The following is an 11,726-nucleotide window of genomic DNA, read 5'->3' on the forward strand; positions in this document are numbered from 1 at the left end:
CATCTCTGGGAGACATACAAAGCAGCAACTCACACTTCTAAGAAACTGGAGTCCCCCACACCTGAGTCACGCCGCATGACCCCAGCACCGCAGAAGATTAAGATCAAGAGACACGGCCTTGGGCTGGAGCGATGGCACAGCGGGGAGGGCGTTTGCCTGGCACACGGCCAACCAAGGTTCTATTCCCAGCCTCCCCTACGGTCCCCCAAGCACCACCAGGAGTAACTCCTGAGCATCGCCGGGTGTGACCCAAAAAAGAGACACGGCCAGCAGCCTTCCCCTGAGCTCTGCCCCGCGCCTGGCAGCAGGACCCCCAACAATTGTGTCCCAGACGCTGTGCAGAAGAGAATGAGATGACACTGCCACTCTGGCCCCCAGGCTCCCCCTGTGACCTGGGGTCACCACCGTGCCTTGCCCCGCCCCACGAGCCCAGCGCTGACCTGGCTGGGGGCCTGGCTGCAGCAGGTGGGCCGGAGACCTGGACTTGGCCTTGTCTTTCGTGGTGCTTGGAGCCCAGGAGCTAGCTCGGCGCTTGGGGCACATGCCTCACCCGTGTGGGAGCCCGGGTCGAGTGGCCAGGTGCAGGTGGGCACCACAGGTCCAACAGCGCCCCCTCACCCGGCCCACAGCACGGAACTCTCCAGCCCAGGGACAGCACGTCGCCGAGAAGTGACTTCGTGATGTTTCCAAGCTCGCGGCTTGGGGAGCTGCTCCCCGCGGCCTGGGTGGCGCCCCACATTCACAGCGGAGCCGTCCCCCTGTGGCAGCCCCTGCTCCCGCCCGCCTCGAGGACCCCACCCAAGCCCTACTTCCCCGCCCGGGCTCCCCCAGCAGGAGCCGTGTGTCCTCGGCGTGGACTCTTGGCCCCCCGAGCCAGAGCCGGGCTCCTGGATGCCCCCAAGTGACCAGACCGAGGAAGCACTGAGAGGCGGCAGAGCTGGCGGGGGGACGCGGCTGCCCCAGGCCACCTGCTGCCCTGAAGAGGGGGTGACCGGGAAGCACCTGCCGTGCCAGCTGGAACGGGCTTATGGACACTGGACGGCAGCCCTCAAGCCCGCCGTCCGCACGCCACCCTGACCTCGCTGACCTCCCTGACCTTCAGGGTCAGGGACGTGTCTGCCAGTACCCCCGTCGCCCTTGAGCCTCGGCCAGGACTCGCACAGGCCCGCCGTCCTGCAGTGGGCAGGAGCTCGTCTCGCCCTGCCCTGACCCCAGCTGGCCAGGGTCCGGCAGGAAGAGCATGCACGTACAGTCACACACACAAGCACGCATTCACGGACACACACACCTGCAGACATGTGCATGTGGACATGCACGCACGTGCACACAAGCACATACATGCACAGCTGAGCCTGCATATACATGGATACAGGTGTACATTTGTGTGCACTTGCATACATACAAGGACACATGCACACGTGTGCTCACATGCGTGCACATCCATACACGTGTGTGCACATGTGCGTACACATGCACGTACACGAAGATGCCTGTGCACACAAGCTTGCATGCACACACATGCCAGTGCACACATATATATACACACATCCACCTATGGCAGAGCCCAGAGAGCCCGCACCGCAGCCCCTTTTTTGCCTCAGCTCCACTGGGGGTGGTCCTGGCCCCCCTGAGCCCCACGATGGAGCCCCACATCTGCCACTCCTTCTGTGGGTGCTGTGGGCTTCCCGCCACACCCCCACATGATCTCTGTGGCATGCTGTAGAGTGTTTATGTGTGCGCATGTGTGGGGCCAGGGATCGAACCCAGGCCCTCACACACGCAAGGCACATACTGTCCCGCTGAGCCACCTCCCTGGCTCCTGTCCATGCACGTGACTTAGAGCACACATGCATCCTGGTGACAGGCAGGGGCCAGGAGGACCCACAGAACCTGCAGGTCACGGCGGGTCGCCGTGACTCGGAGCCTCCTCGCCTGGGCAGGACCCTGAGGCCCACGGCACCTGGTTTGTCCTCAGCTGCAGGGACGAGCCCAGACCCCGTGGCGACCAGGCGAACCCAGCTCTGGGGCGAGCACTGGAACGTCGTGGCTGAGCCGGGCGCTGGCCGGAGTCCCTAAGGAGTCCCCGCTCCCGAGTTTCGGATCAGCCGATCAAAGGCCGGGGGCTGAGAGACGATAAGGAGGTCTGGGGGGCGTGGGGGCTTCTGCGGGGAGAGAAGCCCTGGCCACGCCTGCACCCGACCCCACAGGAGGGGGCCGAGACCCCGACACGCACCCCGGAGAGGAGCGGCCCTGTGCAGCACCCCGCCCAGCTCCCCTCCTTACCTCACTCGACGCCTTGGCAGCTCCCCCCCGCGCCCCGCCTTCCTCACCTCCAGGAGGTTCTAAACGTCAATTAAATTTGAAAAATCTACATTTGTCAGCATTTCGCTGGGGGCCGGCGGCGTGACGTGCTGCTGACTGGCCCACGCCGTGTGACACACGAAGAGGGGGAGGGAGAAGGAAAAGGAAGAAGGAAAAGAAAGGACTTCTGGAAATGCAGATCTTCTTCCTCATTAGAAGACGGAGCCGGTGTGATCCCAGCGTCATCGAGAGGCTCCGAGCGGGCCCGTGTCTGCGACACTGTGTCCTCAGAGGGACGGCCGCGCCTGTCACCCCGTCACGGGCACACGCGGTGCCACGCTGAGCCAACGTGCGACAGCGACTCTGGAAGCCCGCAGGAGCTGGGCGGGCAGGGGCGGGGCGGCCTGTCGACGGACAGACGGACAGGTGGGGGGCACGGGGGGGGGGGCGCGTCCCCCACGACCTGCCCTGTCGCCCAACCTCGTCTGGGGTAGACGCCGGGCGGGCACGGTGGCCTCAGAGGACTCGCTGAATTGGGTTAATGAGGGGAAGCGGCGCCTTCCCCCTCTCCCCGACCCCCCTGCCTTCTTATTCCGCCTTAAGCTAATAAAAAATTGAAGCCTGGACGTTGGTGACAGCGCGTCCTTCATCCCTGACAAACATCTGTCTGTTTCCTGGGCGAGCCCAAGCAATCGGGTTTAAACCAGTGCCTCGTGAAACCTCCCCCTTATTCTCACCACCCACCCCCCGACCCCACCCCGAAAGGTGCCATTTCAGGCCCCCCTGGGATCAGCATGGGGGCTCGGCCAGTGTCCCCCACCCCACCTAGTTCCCAGCCCTGCCTCGGGCAGCTGTGTGACGCAGGGCGAGTGGCTGTCCCTCTCTGAATCTCGGTGTTGATTTTTTCCCCTTCATGCAGTGGGGGCTGCCAGGGCATCCCTGGGGACCGTGTGGAAGGTGCGTGGCCATGGAAGCACCATCAGGGTGACCCGTGTGACCCAAAGCCTGGACCACATGCCCCCCAGGGGAAAAAAAAACTTGAAGAAAAACACTCGTGGCAAATGTCTCACACATGTCCTGATGTTCTCCATGTGCAGATCGAGTGCCGGGAACCGTCTGTGTTTCCTGCTGGAGCCAGTTGGGACTCCCCCCGCCCCCCCGCCCCCCCTCGCCGCCTCCTCACCCCCCACCCCCCACAGTCACACCAGCCTAGGGAGGTGACGGAACTGCAGCCACAGGATGTGGGGGAGCCCCTCCCGATCCGGCACACCCAGTCCTGCCCCAGCTCTGGCGGGCAGGCGGGCCTGTGAGGGTGAAGGCCTCAGCTCCCTGCAGAGCAGCGGGGGTGCCCACTCCTGAGTGCTCCCACCGCGCCCAGCATCACAGGGGCAGAGGGGCTGCAGTCCAGCGAGGCCCGCTGAGTGTCCAGGCAGGACGCTATGGCCGTCCGCCCCACCCTCGGGTCCGGCGGGAGACTCCCCAGGGGCCCGGACGGGGCGACGGGCTGCCCGGTTCCCCTCTCTGCACCCTGCTCTCGCCTGCAGCGAGGGTTCGGGGCTGGGGGGGCCGCACGGGGGGTCTGGAGGCGCCTGGGCCTCTCCGGGTCCTGCTTTATCTGGTGGCTCTTTAATCACTGGAAAAGGCCGCCCCAGCCTGCGAGTCCTCGGGCAGCGGCGGGCAGAGCGGGGCCCCAGCCGCCGGGGGGTGGGGGGACAGCAGAGCTGCCTCCGCCCCCGCCACCCCCATGGCAGCGGCTCTCGCGCCCCCCTGCCAGGACACCTGGATTTCCCGAAATAGCGCGAAACTGAGTCGCGTTTCTCAGCCGGATATTCCCGGATACGGGTGAAAACACAGGCGTGAGACGGGGCTGGCCGGCAGCACCGCGGGGGCCGGGGGGCTGCAGGAAGGAGCACGGGAAGGGGGTCCCGGGTGGGAAGAGGCTGTGAAATGCCGAGTTGAGTTCCAGCAGAGTGGGGAGCGCGTGCTCAGGGGCACAGGAAGGCGACACGAGGCAGCGCAGCGCCCCCGCCCTGGGTGCCACTCAGCCTCCTTCCGTCCCTGGGTCCCCAGGGCAGAGCCCCTGGCCCGGGCCGGGACTGGGCAGGTGTGGACCCACTGGCTTCGGGCCTTACATGCATGAATCACAGAAGTCCCTCAAGGCCGTGTGTGAGTGTGAGTGTGAGTGTGTGTGAGTGTGCGTACATGCATGTGTGTGCACGTGCATCTGTGTGCATGTGTCTGTGTATATATACACATGTGTATATACGTGTGTGCATGTGTGCACACATGTGTTTGTATACGTGCATGTGTGTGGCTTGTGTGTATACGTGCATGTATGTATACGTATGTGTATGTGTACGTGTGTGTGTGTGCGCGCACACATGTGCACAAGCAGAGGGCCACTCCCCGGTGGCGGTGGCTGGCACGGGAGGTGCGTTTTTTATACTGAGGAGTATTCCATCCCACATCACAGGTGAAGTGCCGGGGTCCTCCCTGCCAGCCTCCCAGCCCTTTCTGCGCGGGCTTCCCCCACTCTCTCTTGCCCTGTCCCCGCTTCCCGGATTAGACATGCGTGTTGAGGGGAAAGTAAGGAAGACGCAGAAAGAGGCACAGAGGCAGACCAGAAGCACGGGCGGGTCTCCCCTCCCCCGCCCCTCCCGTAGCTCTCTCCCTCTCTCCCCCAGCAGCTCTCTCCCTCTCTCTCTCCCTCTCTCTCTCTCTCTCTCTCTCTCTCTCTCCCCTCCCACAGCTCGCTCTCCTCTTACCCCTGCAGCTCTCTCCTTCTCTCTGTCTCCCCCCAGCTAGCTCTCTCCTTTCTCTCTCCCTGCTCTCTCTCTCCCTCTCTCTCTCTCCCTGCTCTCTCTCTCCCTCAGCTCTCTTTCCCTCTCCCTTTCTCTCCCTCCACCCACAGCTGTCTCTCTCTCTCTCTCTCTCTCTCTCTCTCTCTCTCTCTCTCTCTCTCTCTCTCTCTCTGTCTCCCCCTCTTTCTTTCCCTTTCCCTCTCTTCGTCCCCTCCTGCAGGCCAAGGGCACTGGCATGGTGTCCCGCTTTGCTGACCTTCTCCTTGTGGCCACATGTCGATGCCCAGCCGGCGTGCCCTGCCTGCTTCCCAGACCCGCGTGGCGGACATCGGGGTGGCACCCCTTTGCCGAGAGCAGACGGACCTGTCCTCCCCAGCAGGCCCCGGGGCGGGGGGGGGGGGGTGACGGGACCCACCGTTTCTGGTCTGCCTGCTGGGCTGGGCGGGGTGGAGGGGGCTTCTCTCTGCAGGGAGCCCCCACCCCTGGCTGCCCGCCGCCCGAGTTCTGGGGCGCCTGCTAACTCTCCTCTCCTCTCTGTCTCCCCGGCCCAGCCCGGCCAAGCCCTCGGGCCACTATGCCGTCTTCCTCTCCGAAGACTCCTCGGAGGACGAGCGCCCGCGGGAAGAGGGCCCCAGCTCTGGCTTCGCCGAAAGCTTTTTCTTCTCCGCTCCCTTTGAATGGTCTCTCCTTCCTTCTGGCCCTTCTCTGCTTGGTGACGCTTCTCTGGGGCCGGCGGGACAGTGGGGGGGGGCAGGGGTGCTGCAGGCCCTTGGGGGGTGGAGGGGTGTCGGGAGCTGCCTCTGTCTCAGCGCCTCCTTGCAGGGGTCTCTCATCCCGCCCCGTGCCCTCATCCCCGTGCACGCTTGGGGGCTGCGCCCCTGGAGTTGGGTGCCAGCGGGGTGGGCTGCACAGGGCTGTTAGGAGGAAGCCCGGACGCCCGCCCCGTCTCAGCGTCTCAGCATGGCTCGGGCATCTGGGGAGCTGGAGGGTCTGACCGCTGGAAGGGGGAGGGGAGAGGGGCAGGTAGTTCAGTGGGTAGAGCCTTTTTCTGCCTCAAGGGAGTGAGGCCCTGGGCTTGATCCTGATGTCACAAAAAAAAAAAAAAAAAAGGAAGGATGAAAGGCTGACTTGATTGGCCAGGGCTGGGCGTCCTGCAGGGCCCAACGCCCGGCTCAGCCCCGGCCCCATCACGCGTCACCGAAGCTGCCAATCACAATTCAAAGCAGAAGGTTCTTTCTCACCCCTGCTTGCCACTGTGCCCCCAAATTGGCTTCCTGGGAGCCTCCTTCTTTGCCAGATTTTGCCACTGCCAGTATGTCATTGCTGGGGCGAAGGCAGCGCTTGTTAAGTAGGTTCTAGAAGGTTCCTAAGCGGGGACTTTTTGAGAGGAGCAGCTGCCTTTGCACACCCTTTGCACGCCCTCGGGGTGGACCGCTAAAGACAGGGGCTGGAGCGATAGCACAGAGGGGAGGGCGTGTTCCTTGCACATGGCCAACCCGGGTTCGATTCCCAGCATCCCATATGGTCTCCCGAGCACTGCCAAGAGTAATTTCTGAGTGCAGAGCCAGGAGTAACCCCTGTGCATCGCTGGATGTCACCCCAAAAGCAAAAAATAAATAAAACTAGTTTACAGAAGAGGGGTTCACTCCCTCCCCTCCTTTTTTTCACTTTGGGGCCACACCTGGCAGTGCTCAGGGTTTACTCCGGGCTCTGGCCGGAGCACCAACCCTGGCTCTGTGCTCCTGGTAGGCTCAGAGGACTCTGTGGGGTACCAGGATCAAGCCTGGCTCTGCCCCTGCTTTGTCCTCCACCCCCCCTCAAGATTCCTTGGCCCCACTCCCCTGGGGCAGTCCCCAGGGTTAAGCCTCTGTCCTCTAAGAAACCAGCCAGCCCTGCCTCTCCCGCCTCTACCCATGGGGGTGGGAGGTTTGCAGCTCTCTCTCCAGAGAGACTCACTTTCCACCTTTAGGAGCGGGGGGGGGGGGGGAGGGGGGGCGGGGGAATAGGGCCAGAGAGAGAGAGAGCAGTGGGTAGGGTATTTGCCTTGCATGCAGCCGACCCAGATTCCATCCCCAGTACCACATCTGCTCCCCTGAGCACCACCAGGAGTAATTCCTGAGCACAGAGCCAGGAGTAACCCCTGAGCATCCCCCACCGGGTATGACTCAAAAAAAAAAAGTTTCTCAAATTTTAAAAATAAAATTAAAATGATGATAGAACCATCGGCAGACGAGGTGGGCGCCCAGGTGCCAGCTGAAGCCCCTTGCGGATGAAGGCTGCTGCCCGCCCCCGTATTTCCCTCCGGGCTCATCAGCGTCCCCACCACTAGCAGAGTGGACAGAGCGCCCAGCTGGGGCAGTTGAGACTGTGTGTGTCCACGGGAACCTGCCCCGCTTCCTTCACCCCTGTCCCATGGCCAGACTCCCGCCTGCCCGCCTGGCTCTGGATGCTCTGTGAAGTGGGAGGAGGGACCACCCGGCCTCCCCCTGCAGTGACCTGGCCTTAGAGATCCGTCCGGCTTCAGGGCCGGCCTCGGAGACCCGAGTGCGCCTCTAGTGGCCGCTGCTCGGCCGGCTCCCTGTAGGACCTGCTCAGGACCAGCAGGTGGCGCCCTCGCCCCACCCGACCCCAGGCCCCCTGCCGTCTCTGGTTCTTGGAGGATTGGGCCAGGGGTTACCCCGCTCCGGTGCTCTGATCTCAGTACTCAGTCCCCACGCTGGTGAGATGGGAACGCAGAGGAGGTGCCGCCAGGGCCCCACCTGGGCCTGGCCGCAGTTTTATGCATCCGGCTCTGTGCCAGCTCACGTCATCTCCGTCTTCTGCCAGAGGGTGGGGGACCCGCCCCAGCGCCCCACTGCCAGAGGTGACACAGGCAGAGCCAGAACCAGCGTCAGCCCTGGTGGAGACCCAGCAGGCCCCCCCGGGGAATCTTAGGGTCCCTGGGGGGGGTTCTCCAGTTCTGTCCGCCCAGAGCCCCACTTCTGCCCGAGGGCAGGCTGGCGAAGGGGGGGCAGGGGTTTGAGTCTTACTACCCGCCTCTCCCTGCGTCTGGGTCCAACTGCCCAGGGAGCCACTTGTGGGGGGTGGGCTGGGCTGGGTGGAGCTCAGGGGGCCCCAGGGCATGTCTGCGCCCAAGCAGCTGGCCCGAGGCAGCCAGTGGGGGTCCGAGTCCACACACAGCCTCAGACCTGCAGCCCGGAGTCAGGCCTGAGGGTGCCTCTGGGGGACCCCGAGCTCGTGGGTCCTGCCCAGACGGCTCTGGGTGGCACAGCCCCGCCTGTTTTGCCTGCACCCCCCCCCACCCCCAGGCCACAGCCCTACCGGACCCTCAAGGAATCGGACAGCGCCGAAGGGGAGGCCGAGAGCCCTGAGCAGCGGGTGCGGGAGCCGGGGGCGTCTGGCCCGGCGCCCCCTGACCGGGCAGCCAGCATCGACCTCCTGGAAGATGTTTTCAGCGGCCTGGGCGTGGAGGTCCCGCTGCAGCCGCTGGGCCAGGCCAAGAGCTTGGAGGACCTCCGGACCCCCAAAGAGCTGAGGGAGCAGCCGGGCACCTTCGACTACCAGGTAGGGAAGGGGCGGGGCGGGCGGGGGGGTGCCGGGAGCAGGGCCCCCTCTTCCTGCAACAGCCGTCTAGGCGGAAGGAGAAGCGGAGGGTTCTTGGGGCTTGTCCAGCGTCCGAGAGCCTGTGGGGATGTGGCCCCCCGCTGTGGCTCTGTCTGGGGCCCCCGGCTGGCGCTCGCAGGGCTGCGCCTCCAGCTCGCCTCCGTCTGGATCCGGCTTGCTGGGCTCTGGGTCATTCGCCCGAGACCTCCCACGGGAACCATCCGCCCCTTGCACCCCGTGTCCGGGCCCCAGCGGGCTGCTGGCTGCTGGCCTGGGGTCACGGGCTCCCCGCACACGTGCAGGGCCAGAAAGAACATGGTCTCGGCAGGGCTCCTGCTGCTGAGGCCAAACTGACGGGGGCGGGGGGCCGAGGGGGCCCTCTGTGTCACTCGTAAGCGGCTGAGCTGCTTCCCAGGCCCGGTCCACCCCACGTCTTGCTAGCCCCGCTGGGCTCGGGGTGTCTGAAAGTGCTCCCGTGTATGCAAGACCCAGGCCTGGGAGAGCTCGGAAGGCTGAGCACACCCGGGGGCAGTGCTCAGGCCTGACTTCTGGCTTTGTGCTCAGGGAGCACTTCTGGAGGGGCTCGGGAGAAATGGGAGGCTGGGGATGGACCCCAGGCAAACATCCTAGCCCCTGTCCTATCGCGAGGGGCCCTGAGCGTGACTTTGCATGTGGGAACCCTGGGGTTCAATCCCTGGCACCAGCAAGCCCTGAGCACTTCTAGATGGGGCATGCGCACACACACACACATACATAGACACACACACACACACACACATACATGCACACACGAGCAGGCCAGGCCCTGACCACACAGTGGTCATCCTGAAGCGTCCTGGCGTCCACCAGCATGTTAGGGTGGGACTTTGGCAGCCCCAGGGTGCAGCAGAGACACGGGGCTTGGAGTGTGGACAGCCTCGAGCTGGCTGGGCCGCCCTTACGGAGGGGGGGGCCCCGGGACCCCTGTGCTCACTGCCCCGCCCCCGTGTCCCTTCCACAGCGCCTGGACCTGGGCAGGAGCGAGAGGAGCCGCGGGCTGCCTGCGGCCCTGAAGCTCGCCCACCCCTACAGCAGCCTCTGGAGCCTGGGCCAGGACGACATGGCCATCCCCACCAAGCCGCCCGCCGCCTCCCCCGCGACCCCCGCGGCCCTGCTCGGGGGCTCCCGGGCCCCGCCCTGCCGGCCGCAGAACCTGGACGGCGCCGCGGGCCCGGGCGACAAGGAGGAGGGGCTCCCCCCCACCCCGGGCAGCATCACCATCCCCCGGCCCCAGGGCAGGAAGACCCCAGAGCTGGGCATCGTGCCCCCGCCCCCGGCCGCTGCCCGCCCCACCAAGCTGCAGGCGGTGGGCCCCGCCCTCGCTGACTCAGTGGATCGGGAAAGGCCCTTCCCGGGGGGTCTCCCCACGGCAGCCCCCTCGGGGCCCCCAGAACTGCTGCGGCCGCTCAGCCTGGCCCCTGGGGCTGCGGGCTCGGGGCCTGACGGCCTGCTGGCCCTCCTGGACCCCCTGAGCACAGCCTGGCCGGGCAGCGGCCTCCCCCCGGCCCCGACGGCCCCCCGCGCGGCCTCGCCCTTCACCCCGCAGCTCAGCTTCCCCCCGGCAGGCACCCCCAGCCTCTTCCCGCAGCCGGCCCTCAACCCCTTCCTGCCGACGGTGCCTCTGTTGTCCACGCCAGCCCGGCCCTTCGGGGCGGCCCCCGCGCTGGCGCCCGCGTTTGCGCCCGGCCTCCTGCTGCCGGCCTCGGGCTTCTGCGGCCCGCACAGACCCCAGCCCGGCCTCTCGGCCCTCTCCATGCCCAACCTGTTCGGCCAGGTGCCGGCGAGCGCCCACGCCGGCCCCCTGCCGGCCCTGGGCCCCCCGACCGTGCCCCCGTCCAGGATCCGAACGTTGCCCCTGGCCCGGTCCAGCGCCAGGGCGGCCGAGGCCAAGCAGGGGCTGTCCGCGCGGCCCGGGGAGCCCCCGCAGGGCCCGGGCGCCGCCGCCCCTCGGGAGCCCAGAGACCCCTTCGAGGACTTGCTGCAGAAGACCCGGCAGGAAGTGAGCCCGGCGCCCGGCCCCGGCTCGGTGGAGCAGCTGCGGAAACAGTGGGAGACGTTCGAGTGAGCCCCGGCCCGGCGGCCGCTCTGCGCCTGCGCGCCCCGCTGCTGGGGGGGGGATGGGGCTCCTCGGCCCCTGGTCCTGCCACACCGACCACGGCCGCCGAAGGCCAGCCAGGAGCCCTGCCCCCCCAGACACCACCTCAGCTGGGTTTTGCACTAGAGAAGTCAGCCAGTCCGGTGGGTGATTGCCGACCCACCCTCCTTCTGGAACCTTCCATCGGGGGCTGTGAGGCTTCTCGGGGGCCTCCGCTCCCCTGCCCCCCTGCCGCCCCACGCTGCCAGCCCACCTGGACAGGCACAGGCGCCCCCCGGAGGGCCTGCCTCGAGCAGGACACACCCGCCTTCCGTACCGGTCCTCGTTTCCCGGACGGGCCAGAACGTGGGTGCTGAGGGATCCCCCCCGGGAGAGCCCGCGACAGCCCGAGACAGCCCTGCTCGTGGGGGTCAGCAGCACCAGCAACTCCGGCTGGCAGAAGGAGAAGCTGCATCGGGCCCCATCGGGGGACTCGGGCCCCAGGTCGGGGGTGGGGGCGGCACATCACGGGTAGAGCCAAAAGGAGCAGGTGCCCCCCCCCCCGCCGCCACCTGGATGGTCACAGTGAGACGGGGACTCCCGGCTGCCCGGATTTGGGGGGCAGGTGTCAGCGACCTGTCCAGCCCCTGGGAGCTGCAGACCAACTTGGAGGGAGGAGGGGGGCAGGGGGCACCGTGCCAGCCCCCCCCCATTCTCGCCAGCGCAGGAGTGCCCGAGGCCAGCATCACCAAAGCTCAGCCAAAACGTTTCGTTTCTGTTCCCTTTGTCTTTCTTTTTCCTTACACTTTATTGATTTGATGGATCTTGAAATCGACTAGTTTCAATAAAGGAAGTGACAATACGGACCGCCTCCCCTCCCGTCAGAGACGTCTGGGACACGCCAGCAT

General features: G+C 66.1%; 1 protein-coding gene across 3 annotated transcripts in view; it reads left to right on the top strand.

Annotated features, from left to right (window-relative positions):
- The window catches only part of DENND1A (DENN domain containing 1A), a 549,524-nt gene extending 537,844 nt beyond the window's left edge, over nt 1-11,680 (top strand). For all 3 annotated transcript variants that reach the window (XM_055143062.1, XM_055143108.1, XM_055143161.1), the window contains 3 exons: nt 5,654-5,782; nt 8,411-8,666; nt 9,706-11,680. In XM_055143062.1, coding sequence (XP_054999037.1) covers nt 5,654-5,782; nt 8,411-8,666; nt 9,706-10,809 — 1,489 coding nt within the window. In that variant the 3' untranslated portion in view covers nt 10,810-11,680. The remainder of the gene's footprint in view (nt 1-5,653; nt 5,783-8,410; nt 8,667-9,705) is intronic.
- Nucleotides 11,681-11,726: the final 46 nt, after the last annotated feature.

The sequence above is a fragment of the Sorex araneus genome, chromosome 1 (assembly GCF_027595985.1).
Source record: "Sorex araneus isolate mSorAra2 chromosome 1, mSorAra2.pri, whole genome shotgun sequence".
Classification (NCBI taxonomy): Eukaryota; Metazoa; Chordata; class Mammalia; order Eulipotyphla; family Soricidae; genus Sorex; species Sorex araneus.